The sequence below is a fragment of the Aphelocoma coerulescens genome, chromosome 4, assembly GCF_041296385.1.
Source record: "Aphelocoma coerulescens isolate FSJ_1873_10779 chromosome 4, UR_Acoe_1.0, whole genome shotgun sequence".
Taxonomy (NCBI): Eukaryota; Metazoa; Chordata; class Aves; order Passeriformes; family Corvidae; genus Aphelocoma; species Aphelocoma coerulescens.
Window position 1 is genome coordinate 71452177 of NC_091017.1, and position 24687 is coordinate 71476863.

Here is a 24687-nt window from a genome sequence, read left to right on the forward strand (position 1 = left end):
TCACTGTAATTAGCAGTTGCTTGAAATGATAGTTAAATCCTTTTCCTGAGCCAAACACATCGTTCAGATTCTGAAGAAAGAAAAATAAACACAGATCTGATCAGCATTAGATTTGATCATTTGGAACCATATGCAAAATCAACTGGAAACTTTGAAAGGCAAAGAGATGTGGAAGCTCTGTCCCTTTGTAGCCACAGATACTCATTTCTCAGAGGGATAAGAAAGCTGTGTTATCAGCCATGGGACTGTGCTGGCCCTGTCTGTCTTGTGCAGCTGAATCCTGAGGCGTGATGTGGACTTTGCAAGGGAGTATCTGCAGGAACATTTTCAGGTGGTCCTGGGCTTTTAGAAAGGGGCTGTTGCTTTGATGCGAGTCAGCTGTGAGGAGCATCCCAGCTCAAGAATCACAGAACAGCCCATTCCTGAGTGAACAATAACAAAGCAGGTCCTGAGTGGGAGAGGTTGCTCCGGCAATGTGCTGTGAGGGGCTGCACAGGCAGTGAGGGACTCTCACCTCTCTGGTGCCCATCTGCAGAGGAGGCAGGAGCTAAAGTCACTGGTGACCCTTTTAGACTCTTATTTGCATTCCAACATCCAGACTGAAACACTTTGTGCTCAGCTAAGTGACAGCCTTATTTTAGGCATAGTTCTCTCCTGCTGAGAATGTGAAGTGGCCCCTGCAGCAAGGCACAGCTCACAAAGACCTGGAGATCAAGGACAAAGCATGAGGCTGTAAGAATGGTAAGGTCTCAAATTAAAGTGTTGCTTTTTATTTTTTCCTCCTTTGCAGGATAATCACAGGTTGACTTATCACTGAACAACCCCAGCTACAGCGTATTTCATGGGTCTTGGTTATTGCATGGAGCCACATTGATATGCAAAACCTCCCTGGAGGTATTTAAAAGGCATGTGGCACTTGGAACATGGTTTAGTGGTGAATACGGTGGTACTGGGCTAACAGGTGGACCCAATGATCTTAGAGGTCTTTTCCATCCTCAGTGATTCTGTGAGTCTGTGATCACCAGCACTTAAATACCAGGAGGCAACATTGCACCTGAGCATTCACCCCTAACGCTGCATTGCTTGACTGCTTTATTTCTCAACTTTAATGTTGCATAAACAACTGTTTTTCTGCCCTGTTCTACATGCTCACACATGCACAGAGGCCTTGCTTCTCCAGTCCCTCCCACACAAGCAAACGTCTCTTGGCTTTGCTGGAGATTTCTCCTTACATCTGAAATGATGATATTTTACAAGGTTCCTTCGGGTTGACTGTAATAATGAGGATGTGTCTCCCTTTTGGAGAGCTGCCCACTCTTCTTGGGCTCACACAGTTCTTACATTCTTCTCTGTTCATAAAATCCATGAGATTCACTGATCTGGGCAAGGCAAATATGAGTTTGTATCCCTGACATGAGGATTGTGATGCATTCAGAAAAATTAACTAGCCGTTGATCAGCCAACCAAAATTATTTTTGATTCCATAACCTCAGAGCAACCCCTTTTGCCAGTAATTTCTTGCCCTTTCTTTACCTTGTAAAATTTTTTTAAATTCTACTTTTGAGTACAAGACTTGGAAAAGCCATGCCAACAGCACGCTGTAATGTTGTAATGAATGGAGCGCTTACCTTTCTGTTTTCTGAATATCCAGTAACAGCCTCGCTTTTGCAAACCCAGTTCCTTAAAATGTCACTAAAATCATTCTCAAAGAGTGAAAACTGATAGTGGGGTTTTGCATGAAATGGACTTGGTATCTGAAGGTCCTCACTGGCTCAGGTGTCTTAACTCCTGTTTATTTTTTTAAAAGGGAAAAAAAAAGTGATCATCACAAATAATTGCTAATTTGGGATAAAAACAGAGTGTGCATGTATCTCCAATGTGCTGAGACCCTTTTATGAAAAATCTCATCACAAGTAATTAACAATTACGGGGCACAGGTGGAGGTGGAAGGAAGTGCATCCAGAATGTTTCAGCCCACCTGAGACTTCCTCCAGTTTAAGGCAGAATTACACTCTTAGTGGTAAACATCAATAAAACTGGTAAGAAATACTAAAATCATCCATTTCTCCTGGATTTTCAATAACTGCAGAACTTTTCCTATGCTGAAACTGTAACTAGCAAGCATATAGATGCAACTATATATTAATAACAATGTATTTGTTAACTAGCAGCAAAAAAAGTCCTGCGGAGAAACGAGGAGTGATGCCCACGTGGCAGAGCTTCAGGTATACCCTCCCACCCTCTCCAAAGACATTGATCTGAGCAGAAACACCGATTTTCTGCTGTCATTAGGCTGCAGGAGGTCCAGCTCCACTCATCCATCACAAACCTCTTTGCTCAGCATTTACAAGGAGGGATAGGAGCTCCTTTCCTTCCTCCCTTGCGGCCGGGAGCCAGCAGCCCTGTCTGGATTCAGCCTCACAGGGTATGTTGCATTTATCTACCTTTCTTTTTTTTTCCCCTTTTTAAAATCTAATAGTCACTGTGCTGTCCAGGAGCCAGATACAGTGGTTTCAGACCTTGGTGGGTGCCTTGCCAGATGGAAGTCCTTGGTCACCAGGACTATATTGCACAGGCTCTCCTCTCTCTTGAGCTATTTGAAAGATGATAAAACTTGCAAAAGCATTACCTAATTTTCAGGTATTTTTGCCATATGAATATTTCCTTGAGTAGTTTGTGAAAGGCTTTTTTGGCAGATGTTTTGTATTATTTGGGTGTTTATACACCCCAGGCTGAGGCAATAAGGGTTGTTCTGAGTGGAAGGGCTTTTTTGAAGAGGGAGACTCTGCAGGGTCTCATGAAGATGGTCCAGGTGTTCTCCAAGAGTTTGACCATAAATGCCTTTGGGAGGTGTTTGCAGAGGTTTTGCATGAGTAAACCATAAACCTGCAACAGAAGCATTCCATAGGAATGTATGTACTGACAAGGGCATTTCCACAAAAGCATTTTACAATGCCAGATCAAACAGGCCTAGAATTTACCTCCTGCATCTCTTGTGTAGGTTAGAGTTGGCTGCATGGTTTCTGTCCAAGAAAGAATATCACCAGAACTTTGAGTTACCTGTAAAATAAGAGCTCTGAGATGACATTCAAACTACCATGACATTGAAATTCTCACATGCACACTGTAAATGAGTGGCCCTTTCTGACAGCAATACATTCCCAGTGTGTGAACTCATGAGTAACTCGAAAGGTGTTGCACTTTCTAAGGAAACCATCTGACAGCTTGGAACTTTCCCTCCTTTTGTGAAGATTACTCTGCTTTCACCATCCCTGCTCCCAGCTCTGCTCTTCTTTGTTTTCCATACTGCCATGAGCAGCTGAACATCTCAGTGCCTTTGTGCTGACATGCTCAGAACTGCTCAGCAGTTTCCTAAGGGTTTAAGGTCCACGGTCCTGTAGTTATCACCCTGCTGGGATTCCCTTGGCCAGGCCAGGAGCTGTGTGGTGGAGGCCAGGCTGCTGCTAAGGCAAGACACTGCCATCAAATGGGACAAGACATCCCTAGAAGACCACATTAGGCAAAACCCTAGAACTGGCACTAGGTGTCCTCTGAAGCCACTGGCCGATCTGAATCAATCAGACACATTCAAGAGCTGATCCTGTCCCGCTGCTCAGCCCTCATGGAGGTGCACAATGGAAATATGGTGGGCATCATCCGTGTAATGTCAGCATTTAAGTGCACGTTCTTCCCGTGTGGAAGATGTGTGTGTGTCACTCCAGGACAGGAAGGCTGTTGGTTTGGAGTCCTGTAATGGGCAATGAGCATCTGTCAATGCTCTTTGGGTTTGTTCCTCCAGAATGGCCTCAGGCACCATCACCTCCGGGACTGCCATTGCCTGTGGGACAGCCATGGCTGTGGGACAGACAAACGCTGCTGGGAGGCACAGGAGGCTGAAAACAAACCTCTGTCTCCTGCAATATGAAGAGATTACCTGTCAGCACTACTAAAGCAGGTTTAATACCAGGATCTGCTTGAAAACTTGCAAAGTCAAGCTCATTTGTTGTTTGGGAGAAGGCTGGCTTTTTCTGCCTCCTCTGTATTACTGGTGTAAAAGTGGAAAAATTGGCTGAAACTGATAAATGTGTTTTCTGCCTTGCTGAGCAATCTAGACAAGTGTCTGATGGAAGGTCAGCAGAAAGATTCATTTCTTGACTAAGTCATTTGCTCGGTTGGGTAAAAAGATAACTGTGCCACCCAGGAAAGACAAGGAATGATTTGTCTTGTGTTGGGTTTGGGCATTTTTGGCAGGATATGAGCTACCACATAGAGCAACATGCTAGCTCCTGGGAAAGTGGCAAGCTGCTGGCTGGATCCTGGTTGTTCAGGCAGCTGTTTTGGCTGTGCAGGAACATGCCAGGAGTGCATGACAGCACTTCTTCAAGGATCTTCATGCTGTGTCTGTGCAAGCTGTGACCACTAGAAGCATATAGCTCTTTGAGGCAGCTTCACTAAGAACTTGTAAGAATTCATTTGGGCCTTTCCCCCAGTTCCACCAGTCTGGCAGAGACCTCAGGGGATGTGCCACGTTTTATATTGCCTTTCTCAGCCTTGATTTTCTGCTGTCCATACTTCAGGTGCTGCTCCTCTCCTATTAAGAGCTTTTGATGGTATGAGTCAAAAGTTTCACCACTCCTGCTTGCAACCTGCTCTTTAATACAGTCTGTAACATCTAGAAGTCTCATTACACCAACATCCATGTTGCCTTTGGCTCAGGGTCAGCTGAACGCAGACTCAGTGCCTACCTGGCATGTAAGGCAGTGGTAACACCTCCCATCCCATCTCAGTGAGCATGCAGAGGGTGGCCAGGCAGCCCCAGAGGTGGGTGTGCACGGCATTTAGCTAAATGCCATCAACAAGGGCAAGAACAGGTGTGGTATCACTGGAGAGGATGTGCGTGCATTATCCACCTTGTTCTGCCCAGTACCAGCTTTAGTTGTGCTGCCTGATTCTCTGGCCAAATGTGTAGGGAGTGCACCCCGGTGTCCTGGAGGTGGGGAGGTACCTGATGGTCTCCTGGTGCCAAATATCCACTTACTTTTACTGTTTAAATTTGATGCCCAGTGCCTATTTGAATGTAGCACTGGGTGGGTAGATACACTTGGCTCTGTTCCATTTTTCTGCTCTCCTGTCCCAGCTGGGGTCCTTCCTCCTTGATGGAAATGCCAGTTTTGCCTGTACTGGAGCAAACCATGGCTGGTGAGTGATGCATGCAGACTTTGGCCTTTAGCAAAATCATCCTGCCCTTTTGCACATTTGGTGAGATATTTTTCTTCTACTTACATACCTTCCCATCCCCGGCTCCTGCCAGACACCACCACCCAAGAAAAAAAACAGGGTCTGGGACAGGGCTGGTCTTTGATGGGCACCATCAGGTGAAGTGGTCACCTAGTGGTGTGTGTGGGCACAAATTTCCCCCCAGGGCTCTGATTGCAACACTGCACACTACAACAATGATTTCTTTCCTGGTTTTAGATAATAATCTTGTTGGGGCAGGGCACAATGCTTTTTCTGCTTGACATGTTGCTGACACCTGAGATGCTGTTTGTGAAAAACAACATGATGGTTATGAAACAGAGAAACTAAATGAAAGATAACACAGCTGAGAAAGAGAAGGAAAAACAGAGTATAAGGAAGAGTGACAAATCCTTTCCCTGTCTTGTGGTAAGCCCATGGTCCTGGGTCACAGAGCCCATGAAAGCACTTCAGCTCCTGGCATCTCCTCTGGCCATTCCCTCATGTCCTCCTGTTGTTAGCAGCTCCGCTGTGTTGAGCAGAGCCATCACTCACCTTTTATTCTTTTTCGTATCAACACAACACATATCTCCAGACTCCCTTTTCTGGAGATTATATAGCCCCTGGGAGGGATGAACTTGCTCAGAAGAGTCACCAGCAGGAAACGCCTCCTTTGAGAGTTTGAAATGGCACCAACCACCAGGAAACTTTGCTGTTATGGTTCTAGCTGCCTTCTCTTACTGACACTTGCACTTCAGACTTTTCTTCCTTTTGCCAAATCCTTCCTGTCTCACCATGGAGCCATGACCAATGGAAATAAATCACAATTTTAGGAATTTATTTGAATGTTGCTATGAAACAGGTCACAGCGGCCAGTGAGAGGCTCTATTTGTGTAGCCACCCGCAGAGGAAAGAAGGAATTTGTTTTGCTTTGAAAAATAACTCTTTCATGTGTAAAGGGCATTTTGGGTTTGGGTGGAAGGCTGCAGCCACTGAAGGGGAGATGAGCTGCAGCGGGCTGTTCGTTCAGTGACACAGCTCCACCAAGTAACTTTGCAAATTTTCCTTGAGGTTGTTCTGTGCGTTGTTCAATGCACATCACACACTGCAGCCAAATATTAATTCTGGGATTAGAACTGGATGCATTGTAGGGCAATTAAAGTAAAATATTACCCTCTCCTCCCTAGGCCACAAGCAAACACGGCTGCGGGTGAAGGCCAGCAGAGGAAGAATGACATCATGAAACCCAAGAGAAAACGCAAACACCAAGCCAGCACCATGTGCAGGTCAGCCTCTGCACCAGGACACACTTTCCTCCTTGTGACTTTGACTTCTGTGCTCTCTGTTTGCCCAGAGGACTTTTTTTGGGAAAGCTTTCAAGCACAAGTGTGCTACATGCCACAGCACACTGCAGACAGATCTGGCCCTCTCCTGTTTTTCCAGTCCTGGTGGTGGCAAATGGAGCACTACATCCTCACCACCCTGCCATGATGAAGCAAGTTCCTCATGATCCAGCAAAAGGACATTTAGCCATGCTGTGCCTGCAGCCCTGGAGGGCTTGTCCCCTGGCCCATGCTGCTCTTGCTGCTGCAGGGCTCAGGGCTGGCCACCAAAGTGTGTCCTTAAAAGCATGGAAGCAACTCATTCCAGGTAGCCAGACTCCTCTCACAACACAGTGGTGCTAAAAAAAGAATAGCATTTTTTCTTACAACAGCAAGGAAATGACCTAAAGCCAATGTGATTCTTTAATTTTTTTTTAAATCCAGGATGGAACAGTGCTGGTGCCAGTCCCAGTGCCACAGATATAACCTCCTTGGATGCATGCCGTTCCATGCCCAGTTACTTAAAACATTTTTGCTTAAAAGAGTTTGCTACTGTAGGCAGGCTATACATAGGTAGGTAAACTTGCATGCCAAGATCCAGGTGTCTGGGATGCAGTTTAACAGATCAAGTGTAGGAATCAATATTAAAGTGCTGGTAGGATTGGCCTGAAGTTTCCCAAGCTGCAACACCCCCCCTCCATTGTCTGCTACCAGCAAAACCAGGATTTACTGAGTTCCCTTGCTTAACCCCCACCAAAGTCAAAGTCAAAGCCAAACTTGGTTGCCCTTTTCTCCTTGGAAGCCAGGCAGGATGAGGTCCCTCGTGCCTGTCCCACTGGGCTGGGAGAAACCTCCCACAGGAGGGTTTAATGAGCAATTCCTGCCCTTTTGCTACTGGCAAGGGCTTAATTCCACAGGAGCGTGGGGCTGACATCTCTGTGCACACAATGGCTTGTGTGGCTATAAACATACCCACTAACAAATACAGAATACTCCCCTTCAACCAAAATTGCTATAAATTTATTATGACTACAAAACCTGAACTGGCCAGGACTCACAAAGCAGCACTATAAAAATTAAACCTTCCTGGCACTAGAAGTGCCAGTGCCTGGAACACTTGGTTTTGCAAAGGACCCTCACAACTGGGAATAAACCCCAAAATTTATCAACTTGTTTATTTTTTTTTTTTTTGGTAGAAGTAAGTTTCCCATGTTAACAAAAGCAGAATAGTTTTATTTAGTGTTCATCTCACACCTTCGACAGCTGCAGCTGTCAGGCACAGAAATACAGTATTAAAATAAACTGAACAGAGTTGCTCATTGCAAAAATCACACTATGCAAACCTGTGGATTGTAACATCAACAGTATAAAATGTAACAAAATTGGAACTTTTAATTTTTTTTTTTACACTTTTAAAGATAATAGTCCAGGCTATAAAACTATATAAGCATTGAATAAGAAATGTTAAAGTCAATAAGTCTACAACAGATACATCTTGTAAAAACTCAATAAATTATATATATATAATTATAATATCTAGTAACATTTAAAACCATGCACAGTTTTGTACATTTTCTTTTTTCAGTACAGGAAAACTCTTTGCTTCGAGTACTTGGAATGTACACAATTAGCAGACATTTGTAAGAAAATACAAAAAAAAAATCTTTTTTTTTTTTATTCCAACAAAACAAAAATCTATAGAAATCTACCTTCTCAAACTTCCTCTGAAGTAACCTCAAACTATAAATTATTTATTTTAGGATAAGGATTCTGTGGCTCTAAGAAGAAAAAAAAATCTTTAAATGAGATGCTGTCATCCTGTTATTCTGCAACATTGATATGTAATACGCACCAGAGAAAAATGAAAAGAAAGAATTCAGGATGCAATTTGCTTTGCCTCTTTCTGGTAGTACATAAAGAAGTCTTCTGGACAAAAAAAAACCCCACCCACAAAAAATCCTTAGCCCAAACCTCCCCCACTGTCAGCTTGATTCATGCTAACATCCTTAGTTCACTCCTGTGCTTTTAAACAGCTATCTGGCATCGAAGAATAAAATAGCACAGCATTCTAAACACCAAAAATCAGGCAACACTGGCACTTTCCAATGTGTTAGATGCAAAAGAAATACGCAGCTGTAGCAGCTCTCCTGCAAACAGTGTCACTATTTTGCTCACATGGCATTTCTGAAGCCCGAAATACAACAGTACTGGCAAAGGGGAGAGAAAAAAACCTACCCCACATCATCCAAAGTCAACATTTCACTTTGCTGCATACTTGTTATTAAATCGACCACAAAGAATACCTTCATTTGAAAATAGAAAAATAAACACCCACACCCCCTTAATGCACAGTGGTTAAACTGATGGAAGAATTCTTGGCCCTGTTTTTCTGAAATATGTAAAAATCATCTCTCTGCTGCCATTTGTTTGGTTTTAACCACTGATGATGTATTGAAAAATAAACTTACCTTTGCTCACTGCAATCCAGGATAAACTAATATTTTTTTAATGAATACATATATATATTTATAACATTAAATGTAATTTGTTAAAGGACTGTACATCTATACATTCTTTCAATATTTCCCATAAACACAAAGGAAAAACTTGATTAATATATTTTTTCTCCATTTTTAATAAGTTAAAAAAAACACCCTTAAGTTTGGTGAAATTTAAAGTTTACAGTAATGCTATGCTATTTAAACCAATGAACAGATATGTTAATGTCTATAAATAACTTTACAAATATACATGTTAAGGTACAATTTTTAAAACAAAACTGTGAAGATATAAAACAAACAATCAAAAACATCTTTTCTTTTGCCCAGATCAGTATATCCTAGATTGCAATGCTCGTATTTTGAGACTCTCTCTCAGTACTGCTTTATGTTGCATTAGTATTATACATTCTTTTCTTTTAATATATTTATTTATATATATATACACGATATATTTATAGATATATACACAGATTCTCTGGAATAAACCTTTTTGATATAAGTTAAAGGCTCTTGCCTACAGGTACCCGTAACTTCTTTCTCCGAGTCACTGCACATAGATGGAGCCAAACCTCTGGCGTCGAGGGGTGATGGAGGAGCTGCTCCCCCCGCTCACCCTTGGCAAGCAAGAACAGGCAAACCCCAAAAGCGAGATTTATTCTCCCTCCCCCCCCCCCACAACTGGCTGTTCTCAAAGGTCAGGATGTGACTTGAGATGCCATGTGGGCACCCAGGAGCCAGGTCTCAGGGCACCCTCAGCTCTCAGGTGGGTGATGCTCTGCTCCCCAGGGACCCCGTGGTCACCACAGGGTGTCTGCCCATCCCTGAGGGCTGCTCCTGCCTTGGCACGGCCCCATCGCTCCCAGCCCTGTGCGAGGGCCAAGGCACTGACACTTCAGATGACTTGACCGTCTCTTTTTACTATTTTTACTTTCATTTCTCCATGACAATTTTCATTTTACTTAGCTTTGTTTTCTCTTCTTCCAGAAAGGATTCCTTCTATGTAGCTGGGTAGTTACGATCATGAAGCTATAAAAACGACGACAACAAAAATATAGATATTTTTATAAATATATGAATCCCTGCAGGCAACGTGGCTTTTCAGCTCCACCAAAAAGGTTCATGTACAGATTGCATAAGCGAGGAATTTCCACATTCTTTACACCTTTTTTTTTTTTGCGTGTGTTTCTTTTTTTTTTTTTTAAAGGAAGATTTCTTTTTTTTCTCTTCTTCGTATTGCAGGCACAGAACGGTTACTCTGGCACTCGGAAGGCAAGCGCGGAGGCCGGGAGGTCAGCACCCCCCAGGTTCAACATTCTGCGTAGTAAAGAAAAAAACCCTAAAAACATGAAAAGTAAACAAAAAACAAACGAACAAAAAATTCATCTAGGATAGATCATCTTGGCAAGAGATTAGTTCCTTCAGGCCAAACAGTGCTTCTTGACTTTTCATACAGCAATAGGGGAAAAAAAAAAATTAAAAAAAAAAAAAATCTTAAAAAAAAAGTTTGTTGTTTTCTTTTTTTACCCTGAACAGCTTGTCAACAACACAAATCTCCAGGCACCATCACACAGTTCCACTGGAAGATCCTTCACTACAAGGTTTCATGCTTGGGTGTCCCACACTCGTGCCTCCACGGGCACACTGCCCATCCCTCTGTCTGTCCATGTGCCCTGGGGGTCCTCACGTCCGAATGAGGCCGTTGCAGGGCGGGTGCTTGGGCAGGCAGGGCTCATCGGGCAGCAGGTCATGTGCAAAGACCGAGTCGTCCCCTGAGGAGCAGGTGCTGTGGGTGTCCTGGCCGGCCGGCGAGTACTGCTCGAAGGGCACCGAGAGGTCCAGGTACTCCTGCCGGGGTGACAGAGCCATCAGTGCTGGGTGTCCCCCACACCAGGGACCAAGTGAGTCCTCCCACGCCCATCCCACCACACTCACATCGGTGGACGTCACGGTGAGGACCCTGTCCAGGTCTTCCACCAGCTGCTTGAAGGTGGGTCGCTGTGAGGGGACGGCATGCCAGCACTCCCGCATGATCATGTACCTGGGCGGGGGGACACGGGACAGTCAGCCGTGGTGGGGCCAAGTGACACCCACCCACCTGCCCACCCACCCCCAAATAGCCTGAAAGAACAGCTGTGGCCAACACAACTTCAGTTATGGCCAGCTGGGGGGGAAGAGGAGGGTTTTGTGGAGCCATGATCCTCATTACTGATCATCTGACGAATGACCGTGCTCTCAGAGCAGGAGGAGGGCCTGTCCTGAAGGTGACACACCAGAGCTACACCCCCAACCGGCACCTGCTGCGTGTCACTCAGCAGCCATGGGCTCAGGAAAGTCTACCTGGAGATGGCCACACAATTTGCCAGTGGGAATGTCCCAACAGCCCAGACCCAACAGCCCAGTGGGGTCCTCAGAGGGAATGGGGAGTGGTGCAAGGTCAGTGCCCACCACACACTCACAAATCATGGGTGCAGTTTGCAGGTTTGTCCATCCGATGGCCTTCCTTCAAGAGCTTGAAGAGTTCCTCAACAGGAATTCCTGGGTATGGAGACCCTCCCAAAGTGAAGATCTCCCATAGTAGCACTCCAAAAGACCAGCTGGAAACCAAAGAAAGATCTTTAAAATTCAATGAGGTTTTTTTTCCAAGCCCCCCGATATCCCTTCCCCCTTGCTTGGCTTTATTTCTGTGCAGCCATGCATAGCTAACAAAGTCATCAATAGCATGACTAATTGCCTAGGCCATTTTTACTAGTTACTTGGAGATCTCTGCTGATCCAACTCAATAGCAAAGAAATCCCAGGCACCAAGTCTGAAATTGAAATGAGCATTTAATCAGATAGGTGACAGCCCATCTATCACCGCCAGCTCTTTGTTAGGTCTTCCACCAGCTCCACTGAATGGAACAAATCAAATTATTCATGCACGGCTTCACTGAATTGCAGGCTTGGAACCACAGGCCACTAATTGTGCAAGCTGATACCAAAACTTGCTTGTTACAACACTCATTTCACTGGCCAAGCCGGGAGAAAAATACCCCAACAAAAATCAGCAGAGCACTAATGTTACACACTTCAGTCCTGCAGCTGTGCTCTGGTTAAAAGTCCTTTTTTTCAAAAATATCTTTTGCCCTCTTCATTTTTTTTCTAAAAACAGGGATTATCTGTCTCTGTTTCGCTTTCATGCACACTCACTCTCCTGTTCTCTAGCTTTGATTTATCTGTCATGCCCACTGCAGCATTACCTAAGCATGGAAACTATGATTTAAGATCAATAAAAGCCAAAGAATCTGAGAAATACAGAAATAGAAAAGAATCATTTGTCCAATTGCAAGCAGTGAGCTTTGGGGAGAAGGCAGGCTGGCTATAAAAATGCCATTATTGATCAAATATTACAATAAAAAGCTAGTGTACACGTGGAGCTGCTTCAGTCCTTGCAAAATTCAGATGTGTTACTGATTTACGTGTAAGGAGTGCTCTGCTGTTTGCTTACTATGCAGAGGCACTAAAACAGATGAGATAGGAAAAATAAAGAAAATAAATGAAATGGCAAAATTAATCAGAGACTACATTTGCTGAATATTCTCCCATCAATTCTAACAGCAGACAGAGTATGTCAAGCTCATTCCATGTCCCTGACTGAAGTGTAACTGTCTGGGGCAAAGTGTAGAGGATGCCGAGGGTAATTTTTTTTTTCATGGGGATTTTTAGCACAATATTTTTCAACTGCTGGATGAATCACCTCATCTATAAAGTGGACAAGAAATACCTGCCTGCTTTCCAGTAATTTTTCAGCAGCTCCCTAGAGATCTTCAGATGAAAGCAACCAGATAACAGCAAAATAAAACCATGTGTGTGAAGATGCAGGTTGGAATTGACTCCTGTACTTTTGCATCCCCAGGCACCCCAGCAGTGAACAAGCCCTGGTCATGCTTAGCAGCACTTTTGTCTGTAAGATACTATAGGTGTAGACTTCCCTGTTGTATTATTATTTTTTAAAGTGTGGGTTTGCTTACACATCGCTCTGGTGGGTATAGACCCGGTCAAACAAGGCTTCTGGAGCCATCCATTTCACAGGCAGCCGACCCTGTAATTAGGAAGACAATGGGAACATCCCATCAGCATATTCCCCCAGCCACAACGGCACCATCTGAATCTTCTTTTCTAATCCAGTTTGAAACATTTTCATTAACAACCACATCTGCCTTCCCGGTCACTGGGCAAAGCAGCAGTGGCCACATATAAACAGATTAGAGCATTTGATCCCTGGATCTTCAGTGACAATCTTTGCAGTAAATGCTCTCTGTAGAGGACTGTATTTCACTGCCAAAGCAGGTTTAACATATCAGTGCATCTAAATCTTTGCATGGGAACAGCATCCATTACTCATAGATGCAGTAAACGCTGTGGCAGAGCATAGGACAACACTTTCCATCGCTTTGGTTGGAAGGTACGGTTGACTCCAAGTCCAAACCCAGCTTAGGCTCAACTTGAACGGAAACTTCCAAAGTGAAGGCAAGGGCCAGGTTCTCTAAGAAACAAATCCTGATTCTGCTGGAGGGTAAAGGAGGGGGTCTGATCCTATCTTACATCAGGGTCATAAACACAGACTGTTATGTGAGAAATACAAGATGAGAAAGACTAGATTAATCATAATTCTCTGGGGCTTTGTTCGGCCCCTGGAGGGAGACAGAAAGCACTGTTTTGCGTTTGAGCCATAATTTGGATATGGGGGAACTTTGTCCTCTTCTGACCCACTGTCTCACTGAGGGAGACAAGTAGAGATACACAGGACACAGGCAGGATACACAAATGGGATTATGCTCTCAGCTGTCCCACACAGCTCATTTGATCTGTGATTAAAATTCCCAATAATTGTTATTAATTTATGATTAAGAAATCCTGGCAATTAAGAAAGATTTCTGATATGCTATTGAAGTGGATCAGTATGGACATGGTGGGCTTTGAAGGACTGCTTGAACATTTAAACCCCTTGCAATCCCAAGACCCGCGGGTTCTGCACTGCCTTTAATCTTCCACTGCCATCTCCTCACTCTGTCCAGTTAGGATCTTTCCTCAGGGCTCAACATCTGTGGCAGGCTCTGTACCAAGACACAGGGCTTCTCTCAGCCCTTCACTTGTAAATTCATCTCTACAGAAAATATAAACAACTCCGGGCCTCAGCCCTTATCTGGGACCATCTTCTCACTCTTGGCAGTGGAGTCAAGGAGCTCAGATGTAAAAAAGAGGGAAACGCATGAAAGACAGGTAGATCCAGGGATACAAGAAGTGACATTCCTCTGTCAAGGGCTCTGCTGAGACAGAGGTTGGCTCCTTGGGACCTTTATGAACAGACGTGGAGCAGACTGGAAAGGGCTCCACTCCTGTTTGGGAGAAACCTCAAGTTTCTCTTAGTCTAAAGCATCCTGGCCAGAGCTGAGACCTCACAACCAGCTGCTGGCAGGACCAGGATCTGTCAGGAAAAAAACAGATGGTGGATACACTCCTGGGACTAGCCTATATATAGTCCCTCCCTACTAGGTGAAGTCCCTGTCAGATTTCTTCCTCCTAAGCCCCTCTAGAAAGGGAGATGTGGGACAAGGGCCACTTGCTGCAGGGATGATCGAGTTCCCTGCCAGAAGGAGAACTGCGTGTGCTTGGCAGCTCTGTACTTACATTGGTGGTTTTCTTGTAATAGTCAATGTTGTGAACGTCTCTAGCAAGGCCAAAATCAGCTATTTTCATCACATTATCTTCAGTGACTAACACGTTCCTGGCTGCCAAGTCGCGATGAATGCACTGTGAAAGGTGAGCAAGTCAATAAATAAGGGCTCGTTAGCTGCTCGCGCCTGGAACCAACAGCACCATGTGGTTTATGAGCTGCCGTTTCATTGACTCCCAGGCTCATAAAGCTGTGGGCACTGCTCAGCTCCTGGCTCTCTGTGTCACCACCCCACCGTGCCTGCTCAGTGGGAAGCATCTCTTAGCTACACCTAACCGGCGCCCTCGGAGCCAACACGGCCACGCAGGCGCCTTTTCTCTCCAAACAGGATGTACGGATGAGAAAGCCAACTCCCCTCTTCGGTGGGCGCTCACTGGGACGTGCAGCTGCTTTTCTGTGCTGCTTCCCCCAGGAAGAGGAGTGCAAGAGAATGTTTGAGGGGAAAAAAATCCTTAAATTAAGGTATCCCCAAAACATCCAAAATACAGAAGACTCACAGAATGGTCTCGGTTGCTTGTGCTTTTATGGGCATTTTGGGGGTGCTAATGGTCCTGCAGGTGACAGCTGCATGGTTCAGGAATGCAGCCAGCATATGGGGACTTTGCATATGGATGAAACCTCCAGTAAAAAACCCCAAGATATTTCATACAGCAAAATGTGGCCTCTAAAGGGAGAAGGCTGCAATGTTTTGCCTGGGGTTGTCCCACACACAGAGCATTCCCTGCCTTTGAACATGTGGCTTTGACCGAGGCTTCTACCAAATGAGGTTTCTCAACTCACTTTCTGAGATGCCAAGTACTCCATGCCCCGTGCCACCTGGTAGGCACAGGAAACCAGGTCCTTAAACGTCAGCTGCTCCTCAGGCAGCTTGCAGGTGTCAAAGGAATAGTCCATGCCAGGTGGGCGACGTGCCCTGAGGTATTCCCTCAAGTTCCCCTTTGACGCATATTCCACCAACACATAGAGTGGTCCTGCAAGGAAGAGCACATCAGCATCCAGCAGAGGAAGAGCTGACCACCAAAATCTCATCTGGGCCATTCTGGGCAGCCAGTCAGTAACTACAAAGAGGGGACAGGCAAATCTGAGCGTCCCACGACCCTGTGAGCACCAGGCTGCTCTGCTACGTACCGTCCTGCGTGCAGGCACCAAGGAGGTTAATAATGTTTTTATGCTTCCCAATCATTTTCATCATTTCCATCTCAGAGACCAGGTCGGAAAGGTCCTTGTCTGTGGCATCATCTGGAGAAAGTAAAAGAGGAAAGTAAAAAAAAAGTCAGGAAGAAAGTGTTTAGGGATATAGTTTCAACTGCTGTGCAGCCATGTGGGGCTTTTGATGGGGAAACAATACTCAGAATACGGCTGTATTTGGCTTTATTCTACTTCAGGAAGAAGAACAAAAATAAAAACAAAACCTAGTACTATGGCAACAAAAAAAGAGGAACAAATAAGTGGAGGTAAATGTTCATATGGAAATCAATAATGCCTTTCATCTTCTGCTTCGTCCTCACAAGTACTAAGGAAAAAAAATTCACATTTTGGTACCTGGTACCTGCTTTTCTGATAGTTTCTGTCCCTCATCTCTAGGGGCCAAGAGTTAATGATGGTGGAAGGTCAGGACTGGGAGGGAACGTATTTTTTGGATGGAAAGTTGCAATTTCTCTGCAAAAATAGAAAAACCTATCTACAAAAGTAGAAAAATTGGGGAAAACCTGCCCAAAGGCATGTTTTGGTTTGGAAAGATGGAAATGTTACTACTTCTAAAACCAGCTTCAGAAAGGACTAAAGGAAATGTAAATTAAACCAACCTGTTTCTGATAAGAAATATCACTTTTTTTTACAATGTCCCCCCCATGTAACCTCAAGCCCAGGCTGCTCACTGCCCTGCTTGCTCCAGCTGAACTCCTCAGCTGTCTGTGGTTACTGTGTCTGGCAGGTTGGGAAATGGAGACTTATCTAGAGGTGCCCAGTGACTCCCCCATTTCTGGTCTCCCTTTAACCTCTCAGATGTCCGGGATCAAGTTTCTTCAAAGAAAAAGTTCCTCAAGAAGGAGTTTGTCAGCTGAAATTCTGCAAACCCCATCTGAGGTTGCTGCATAAGCTTTTGGTAGAAAAGGCAGCGCTGGTTAGGGGAGGAGTAAAGAGTGGGCTGATTCACGGAGCTGGCTTGAAGTGAAGGGGGCTCCCCTTCTTGTCAGGGATGCTATTACCCCTTGGCAGAGAACTGGGTTAATTCCCAGTCCCTCTTCCTGATGGGATTTGCACTTTTGCCTGCTCTCCAAGGACAGCCCTCACCCCCAGGCAGTGTGGGTAAAGGGGAGGAGAGGCGGTTCCTGCTTTCTTCTATTGTATCTAGTTTGTATAAAGGACTTAAAAGAGAAGAAAGAGAGGAAATCTCAGCACAATATGCTATTCTGTCCTCTGTGGACTCCCCATACCTTTTAACATCTTGACAGCAACTGTGATGGCCTTGTTTGGCTTGTCCTTATCAATCCCAATGGCTTCTGCCATCACCACTTGGCCAAAACACCCCTCGCCAAGCGGCTTCCCCAAGGTCAGGCTGGAGGGAGGAACAAACAGGTATGTTAGGGGCTCCTGGTGTGGGACACTCCCAGCAGGCACAGAGGTCCCGACCCTTTGACTGACCGAGAACGTGTCAATTCCCACTTGGGATCTGGAGGCAGCTCCAGCTCGGAAACATTGGCCAGCATTGGCCCATCGCTGGAGGAGAGGCGCGTGATCCGGACCAGGGGCGTGTTGGAATTCATGGAAGAGTTGGACTCCAGCGACACCTGCTTGGGTAGAGCAAATGAAGTGTTATTGCCAACTGTATCTCCAGGGCAGGCAGCGCCAGAGATGGATCACTGAGGAGGTTTGAGCTCTCTTTGCCCATGGACAGATTTCTGGGAATTTCTAACTGGGAAATGCCCCCACCCTTGCAGGAATCCACTCGTTTAGGCACTTGTGGTCAGGAGTTTAGCAGATGGAAAGGAGGGACAGGTCAGCCAGTGCCCTCCAGCATCAGGAGGTATAATCCACTGAGTTGTTCTGTTGCATCTCCACAGCCCATACAGGCTAAGAAGTGACTTCTCCCACCCTGGCACTGTCAATGCCCACTGTGAGCTTGCAGTCAAAGCTTGAAATCTGTACCCCTCACTAGGGGGTTTCACATGGTCTTTTGCTCCCGCCCCTCCGCAATTTCATGCAGAAGAACATCTCTAACTGCACAGAGGGCCTTCTGTCACCTCCACAAGAACAGCTTTGGGCTCACCAGTGACATCTGAGAAGGCAGGAATGAGCACAACTAGTGCTCTTTCTCCCCAAATCCCCGCTCCTCCAGGGAGCCTGGACTGGACTGCCCCTGCCAGATATGCTTTCTGTGGCACCCACAGCTGCACTGCCAGAACCTCTTGGGCAAGGGCCAACAGCAAGGGGGGCTGCTCATGAACCAGAGTCAGCTGCCACCTCTGCCAAAGCCCCACTCGCACAGAAATAAATAAAAAGGGGTTACACTTCTAGGCTGCAGCCAAATTATGTCCCTCTTGGGCAATGTTTTTCTGGTAGAGCTTCTCACCTAGAGAGAGAATTTCAAAGAGAAGGAGGAGGAAAAAAATAAAACAAAAGAGGGATACCATAGGGGGGAATAGGAATCTTGTATCTACTTTCTGTTACCTGTCTCTTGAGTGGGAATTTGGAGACTTTCTGTACAGTGGGGGTGTTCATGGCTTTTTTGTTTGGCATTTTCATCCTCCAGACAATCACCAAGACCAGCACCAGGAGAAGGAGGAAAAAGCCAGTGCCATAACTGAGAATGCCAGTGTACACTGAGCCCGAATCATCCATCTCCATGAGCTCCTCTGCTGCAGGGTGACAAGAGATGGCAGTCAGGACATGGCGGGAAGCTGCCCACACACAGCTACACACATACAGCACAGAGAATTTGGGGAGGACCTGTTCAGCTACGCCAATTTTCTCAGTGACTTCAGTGAGGGGACTCTCCCAGGCCAGTGGTTTTCCACCTGCAGCTGTAGCTAAAACATTAGCTCAGTTTGCACTTTTTGGGGTAATTTTGCTGCCCCCTTTTCATGCAACCCTTGGGTTTTTAAGAGCCTTCAGCCCACAGATTGAAAACCACTGCTCCAGGCTGAAGACATCTTCACACGTCTGTGCTGTCCCTCTGGCCCAGATCTTGCTTTCTGCACGGCTGGATGCCTTGGATGTGCAGGACTGGGGTCTACTGCACTTTGCTGATTCAGATTCTCCAGCAAAGACTTCCACCAGACCAGTGCCTGCCCTGAGGGACCAAGGGGCTTGAACAGAACCCAGCAGTAAGGCATCACACAGGGAAAGAGCCTCAAGAGAAAAATCTACTTAATTATTTGATGAAAACTTAGTTCTGCTGGGAAGAGGCTGGAAGGCATGGCCCAGAGAGGTAAGAGAGCCAGGAGGGTGACAGCATGAGCCCATCTGCAGTGGCTGCCTGCTTGCAAGACTTTTTAGAGACCAGCAAAGGTCAGCTGTGTTTTCCCCCTTGTTCCTTTCAGGACAGGCATGTAGACCAGAGGAAGGAGCCATGATGGGACTGATTTTCTGTCCCCCAAAGGTGTGCTGGCACGAGAGGAACAGTCAGCAGTGGGAAGCTTTATAATGAAGTTATGCTGGTGTGGTCAGCTCACTAATGGATCATGTCCATCACTGAGCAGTCCCTTCAGCAAGCAGCAGGAGCCTTTCCCTGGCAGCAGCAGGCTCTGTGTCAGGTCTTTGGTGGCTGTGCCCAGAAGGACATGGAGAAAGGGCTGTCAGTGACATCGGGGGCTGCTCCAGCCTTGTGCCAGCTGTGGAGGGCCTGCTCCTACCAATGGCCATCTCCTCCCATGAGACAGGGGTAGCAGATCTCCTGGGATCAGGCACTGTGGTCGGTGCTGCAGCTCTGCTGCCTTGGCTCACGCTGCCTTGCCCTCTGCTCCCCATCTCTCCCCCGTAGCGTGGACGGGGCATTACAAGCTGAGGTTCCCCAAGTGTCCTCTATCCTGTACCCTCTCTGTGGGGGCCTGCTGCTGCACAGATGGCTGTCCTTCACTGCATCTGACTTCAAAATAAAGTTCTACTTTCTGATTTTTGGTCGGTTTTCTCCTGCGTATTTTTTGCTTAAGGAAGACGTGTGAATTCATGAATTATAAAAGCAGAGTATGAGTCGGATGAGACAATACCATGATATTCTGAAAATAACAGAGACATTAGTCTTCTAACCAAAGGAAATGTTTTCTCATCTAGTCAATGTCAGAAGCAGAAACAGGATCAGATCAGCTATTACAGAGCTGGCAAATAAACAGGAAAGATCAGCAGATCCCACTGGCAGCAGGGTTGGGCATGGAGGAGACCTTCTTAAGCCCCAATAAAAGTGATTACCTCCAAATCACCTGCACAGATAAAGTCAAGATTAGAAATGCCAAAGTTTCCGGTTCCTAAACATCCTGAGATGGATGTGTTGTGAGATGGACCCAAATGTGGTCTATGACTGGGTGAATCAAAGTGGGCTCTTTAGGATTTTGGGTGCCTTTTCAGTAACAGTGTATTGAATATACTCAAGGTTTGCTTCTGCACTGTCTGCAAGGCACAGCACAGACGAGATTCAATATGAATATTGTTGGTACTTCCCTGGACCATGGTCAAGCCTGCCCTGGAGCCAGAGGCAGATTCAGCAGGTGAAGGTGCAGCACAGCCTCATTCCCCCTTTTTGCAGAGCAGATCTCTCTGTTGCACATTCTGTGCTGGCTTCATTGTCAATAAGAGCTTTGCACATGAAAGGACCACAAAATTGAGGTCACTCTGGCCTCGGATTTCAAGCCCACTGCAGCTTTCATCGATCCCAGCTGGAGCAGGCAGCATGCAATGCCCCTGGGAGCCAGGACTCCTGTGCTCTGCCTACAGACGGCTCTCCTTGACCTTCTGTTTGAGATCGCTATCTTGGCCTGCTCATCCGTGAAGTGGAAATAATGCTACAGGCAGGGAAGGGTGTACTCACACCAGACACTTATGCATCTAATTTTAGGTTAAGATATGAGGTCAGACAGAAAGGATCCTTCATAAGATGATCTACAGTTCATGTCCAATTTAGGTGCCCTGGATCATCTGATGGGGAGGTTTTCTTCTTCCACTGCCAGTGTAAGAAGACAAAGCTCCTTATTTTGGTGCTTAACAGTCCTAACAAAGAGGCTGCGAATACCTCTCTGCTATTAGATTTTTTAAAAGATTCTGTGTATTTTACATCATTAGTGCAATCATTTAAATTTTGAGATGCAATGCAAAAAGAGTCAGCTGCAAGTATGCAACAGGGGTCTGCAGAAAATCCCAGAGAAGAAGTCTCCCTGGAAAACACCCCTGGCTCCAAGCCAGGGGCGGTCTGCGGGAACTTGGCATTTCTAAAGCAAAACATCGAGGCATCCTGGAGAGGGAAGGAGAGGCCAGCACAGAAGGAAATACCTGGTAGCACCGTCAGCCAAGCAGAGTGATGTGAGAACCCAATAGAATTCCCTGCGAGACAAGTATATTCCCCAGCATCCTCAAAAGTAACATTTCGCAAGTACAGAATCTCTAGCTCCTTATCCGTTGTGTTAACACCTGCCGTCTACAGGGAAAAAAAACACACACATATAGAAAGAGGGAAAACAGAGAATAAAGCCACATTCCCAGCAAGTGTGAGGACACCACAGGCAAATTTCAAAAGCAGATTATGGTGGTTCTTTTTTTTATTTTCCAATGGCCCATCTTCCACATTTATTTATTCATTCCCCTCTGCAACCTGTAGTCAAAAGCAAAAAAAAAAAGTTCCCTTCACCAGGTTCTTACTCTGTCCCACTAAAGAAGCATGCAAGCAAAAGCATCCAAATGAAAAATTGCCCCCACAATATGACTGACTTTGGGTTAGTGAGGTGAGTATAGGGGTGGGGAAAGACAGGTGGGCAATGAGGAAAGACAGAAAGAAAGGGGAAAGGAGGGGAGATGTAGTGGGGAAGGATTCAAGTGCTGATCAGAGGAATATACAAACATTATGGTTCATGAGTTCATTGAAAAACATAGAACTCTAGAATTTTTTAGAATTTCTTCAATGGGTATCTCAAAGCCATATATTGATTACACAGACCTTGACACTGCAGTAGAAATCTGGCTGATAACCAGTGTCTGTAAGGAACTTTCCTGCAGTGGCACTGAACAACACAGCAGTCGAAGACTGTAGGCTGGAGTCAAACCCCAGAGCCCAGGAGCTTCTCCTCTCTAGTTAACTATGTTTGCTTGCATGAGCCAATGTTGATATTTATTTCTCCATTACTTCTCCAAGGGACAGAACTGATTAAATCAGTTTTATAGTTGAAAAACTCAAAACAGTTTGGTTTTCCAGTGCTTTGAACGTCACAGGTCATTAACACAAAATTCTGTTATCAGCACTCAATTGTAAGGAAGGGAAAGGAATAAAAGTATGAAAAGTTGATAGCAAAATTTGACAGTCATTTTATTGTGGGAATTTTTCCATGGCAATTGCTGTATAGGCATTACAGTCTTGTTAAAAAAAAAAAATTAGCAAGAAAATAAGATAAAGCCATTCAGCATCAGTTGACAGGGTATAATACAAAATGAATAGTAATTTTAATCACTAGATTCTTAAAAATGTTACAGCTCATTCTTGCAGTTGCCAGGGCCTTGGGACAGAGTCTGTGGTTTACCTGGTTTTGGTTTGCGAATGTGGAGCCAAAATGGCTTTTCGGCTATGCCTACGAAATTGTTGGCTCTACACAGATATTCTCCTTCATCTTGTTCTGTCACATTGAACAGATTTAGGTTAGCATCGGCTTCAGCGTTTTTACTGATCCAAGACTGCAGGAATAGACAGAAACCTGAACTTCAGTAAACCAAACAATAGCTCCATCGCACCTACATCAGCTAGGATTGACTGTGCATGGCTGTGGTGACATCCCCAGCTCACCCTGTGGTGAGACACCTAACCCAGGACCTGAGGGATGAAGAGAAGTTGCCTTTGGCCCCCAAACCATGTGCAGGTGAGCTCCCTTCCCTTCACACATGCGATTTCTTTTTTAAAACAGACCAGTTTGCCCCTTCTCCATCTGACAGCAGTCAAAGGCTCTATAGTTTCTCAATAACTCTGCAGACAGGAGCACCAGAGAAAGGGCTTAAGCAGAGATTTGTGTTTGCAACCCAGCTCAGCAAATACTGTTTCAATTATCAGATTCCAAAATAGAATTTGGAAACAAAATATAAGCAGCGGCGGTCTGAAACTCGTTGCTGACTTTGCCTTTCAGAAATTAGCTGTAATTTTTTCCACTGCTTATAGGAGCCTCTTCTTTACTAAATAAAGTGGTGTATATAAATCAAACAAACTTCAGACTTTTAAGCACGGGGTTTATTTCTCTTCTTCTATGCTGCCACAACAGCACATCAGTTTTTTCCCTAAACACTAAACAGTTGTTTTTATTTTGGCTGAAAATGCATAACTGTTTTAAGTGGCCTCAGAAGCTTCAGTTCTGGAAATGAAAATAAAGCAATTCTCTTTTCTGTTTCAGCCTTACACTCTCCAGCCCAGTCTTGATGCCTTCCATTTCCAAGCCTGATCCTGCCAATATGACTTGAAGCTCATTAAAATCCTCGGGGCAGCCAGCTCTGATAGTTTATTAGGAACTGAACCCGGAGGAGGCACCAGAGAGGAGCCCCAGTGCCCATGTCTGATGACAAACACCACCAGTTTTGACCTGATCTCATCCCTAAGGCTTACGTGCAAGTCTGTCTGCCCTGCCTAGTGGGGAAACGTGCCTGCCTGCTGTTGCTGCCTTGTTTATAATTAAACCGGGCATGTTTCAATGCAGAATGTACAATTTAGCCTTTGACAAAGCTTGGGCACAGTGTTGCCAGCCCCCCTCTGTAACTGGAATGCATTTAGTGCTCTTCTGCAAAGAAAAAGGGGTTTTCTTTGATCACAAATTAGCCCAGGCTTTCAGAAACTGATGCAGGTGATGGCTTGGTTTTGTCAGGCTGTTTAAAAAATGGTTTGAAAGTACAGCATTCAACTTATCCATCTGGACTTAGGTGGGGTTTGACACCTCCTTCCCCCCTTTAGATGTGGAGGGGAGAATTTCATGTGCTGGGCACCTCTCTGTCTCCCCTGCTGCGATGGAGACTGGGATATCACCCATACTTAAACTGCCCCATAGCAGCTCCTACACTCCACAAAAACTCCTGAAAGCAGGAGGGAAGGGCAGGCTGATAAAAAAAAGCCTTATCTCCCTGCAGGCAGCACAGCATGGGGCAGGAGAGAGCCTGTTCAAAAGGGAGGGCTGTTAACAGCACCCTGCTCTGGCCAGAATGCTGGGGCAAGGCAGCAGCACTGCATGGCTTGAGGGAAACAAGTCCATAAAGCCAACAGACTGGCCCTGAGATGACAGCAAGATCATTTTATCAGATCTTTATTTATAAAAAACAAGCACACCACATTTAAAAAGAAAAAAAAATCGCCATAAAGCTGGGCCTGACACAGCTCTGTGGAGGCCCAGTACTGGCGCACAAAAGATGCATCCCAAAATGGAAATGCTCCGTGCCCCAGCGCTGATGCCGGCATTAATACAATTCAAAGCATTCCTGATTAACCAGAAGTAGTAAATAGACGTGTGCTGGTCCTATTCAGCAAAAAACATAAAACCAAACAAAACTTGTGCTTTCAAACGCCTGCCTGTGCTCCCCTTCGAGGAATGCGGAGCCTTTGCCGTCCACAGAAGAGAAGGTATTTGGCAATTCTAATTACCTACCCACCCCGGTGCCGCTCCAACTTAATTTTAAAACACTATTTATATGGACTATTTATATGTTCTTTGCCACAGCAAAATGGGGGCTTGTGCTTGTGACACAAGGCA

At 45.4% G+C, this 24687-nt stretch overlaps 1 protein-coding gene and 1 long non-coding RNA gene across 6 annotated transcripts in view; one reads left to right on the forward strand and one right to left on the reverse strand.

Annotated features, from left to right (window-relative positions):
- Positions 1-661: 661 nt before the first annotated feature.
- Positions 662-7680, forward strand: LOC138110029 (uncharacterized). 2 transcript variants are annotated; one of them, XR_011150765.1, is made up of 5 exons: positions 662-741; positions 2169-2225; positions 2342-2425; positions 6423-6521; positions 7002-7680. It is a non-coding gene; the product is annotated as an uncharacterized lncRNA (long non-coding RNA). The 2 variants fall into 2 exon arrangements; XR_011150764.1 differs by having other exon boundaries at positions 2169-2425.
- Positions 7681-7769: 89 nt separating this feature from the next.
- Positions 7770-24687, reverse strand: part of FGFR3 (fibroblast growth factor receptor 3) — a 55475-nt gene continuing 38557 nt past the window's right edge. The window contains exons 8-18 of one of the 4 annotated variants that reach the window (XM_069014633.1): positions 21254-21398; positions 18443-18630; positions 17417-17562; positions 17209-17330; positions 15902-16012; positions 15554-15744; positions 14728-14850; positions 13068-13138; positions 11515-11652; positions 10991-11096; positions 7770-10903 (exon numbers count right to left, since the gene is read on the reverse strand). In XM_069014633.1, the coding sequence (XP_068870734.1) occupies positions 10739-10903; positions 10991-11096; positions 11515-11652; positions 13068-13138; positions 14728-14850; positions 15554-15744; positions 15902-16012; positions 17209-17330; positions 17417-17562; positions 18443-18630; positions 21254-21398 (1506 nt within the window). In that variant the 3' untranslated portion in view covers positions 7770-10738. Of the gene's footprint in view, positions 10904-10990; positions 11097-11514; positions 11653-13067; positions 13139-14727; positions 14851-15553; positions 15745-15901; positions 16013-17208; positions 17331-17416; positions 17566-18442; positions 18631-21253; positions 21399-22491; positions 22643-24687 lie in introns of all 4 variants that reach the window. The other 3 variants (XM_069014632.1, XM_069014631.1, XM_069014630.1) reach the window with 3 other exon arrangements.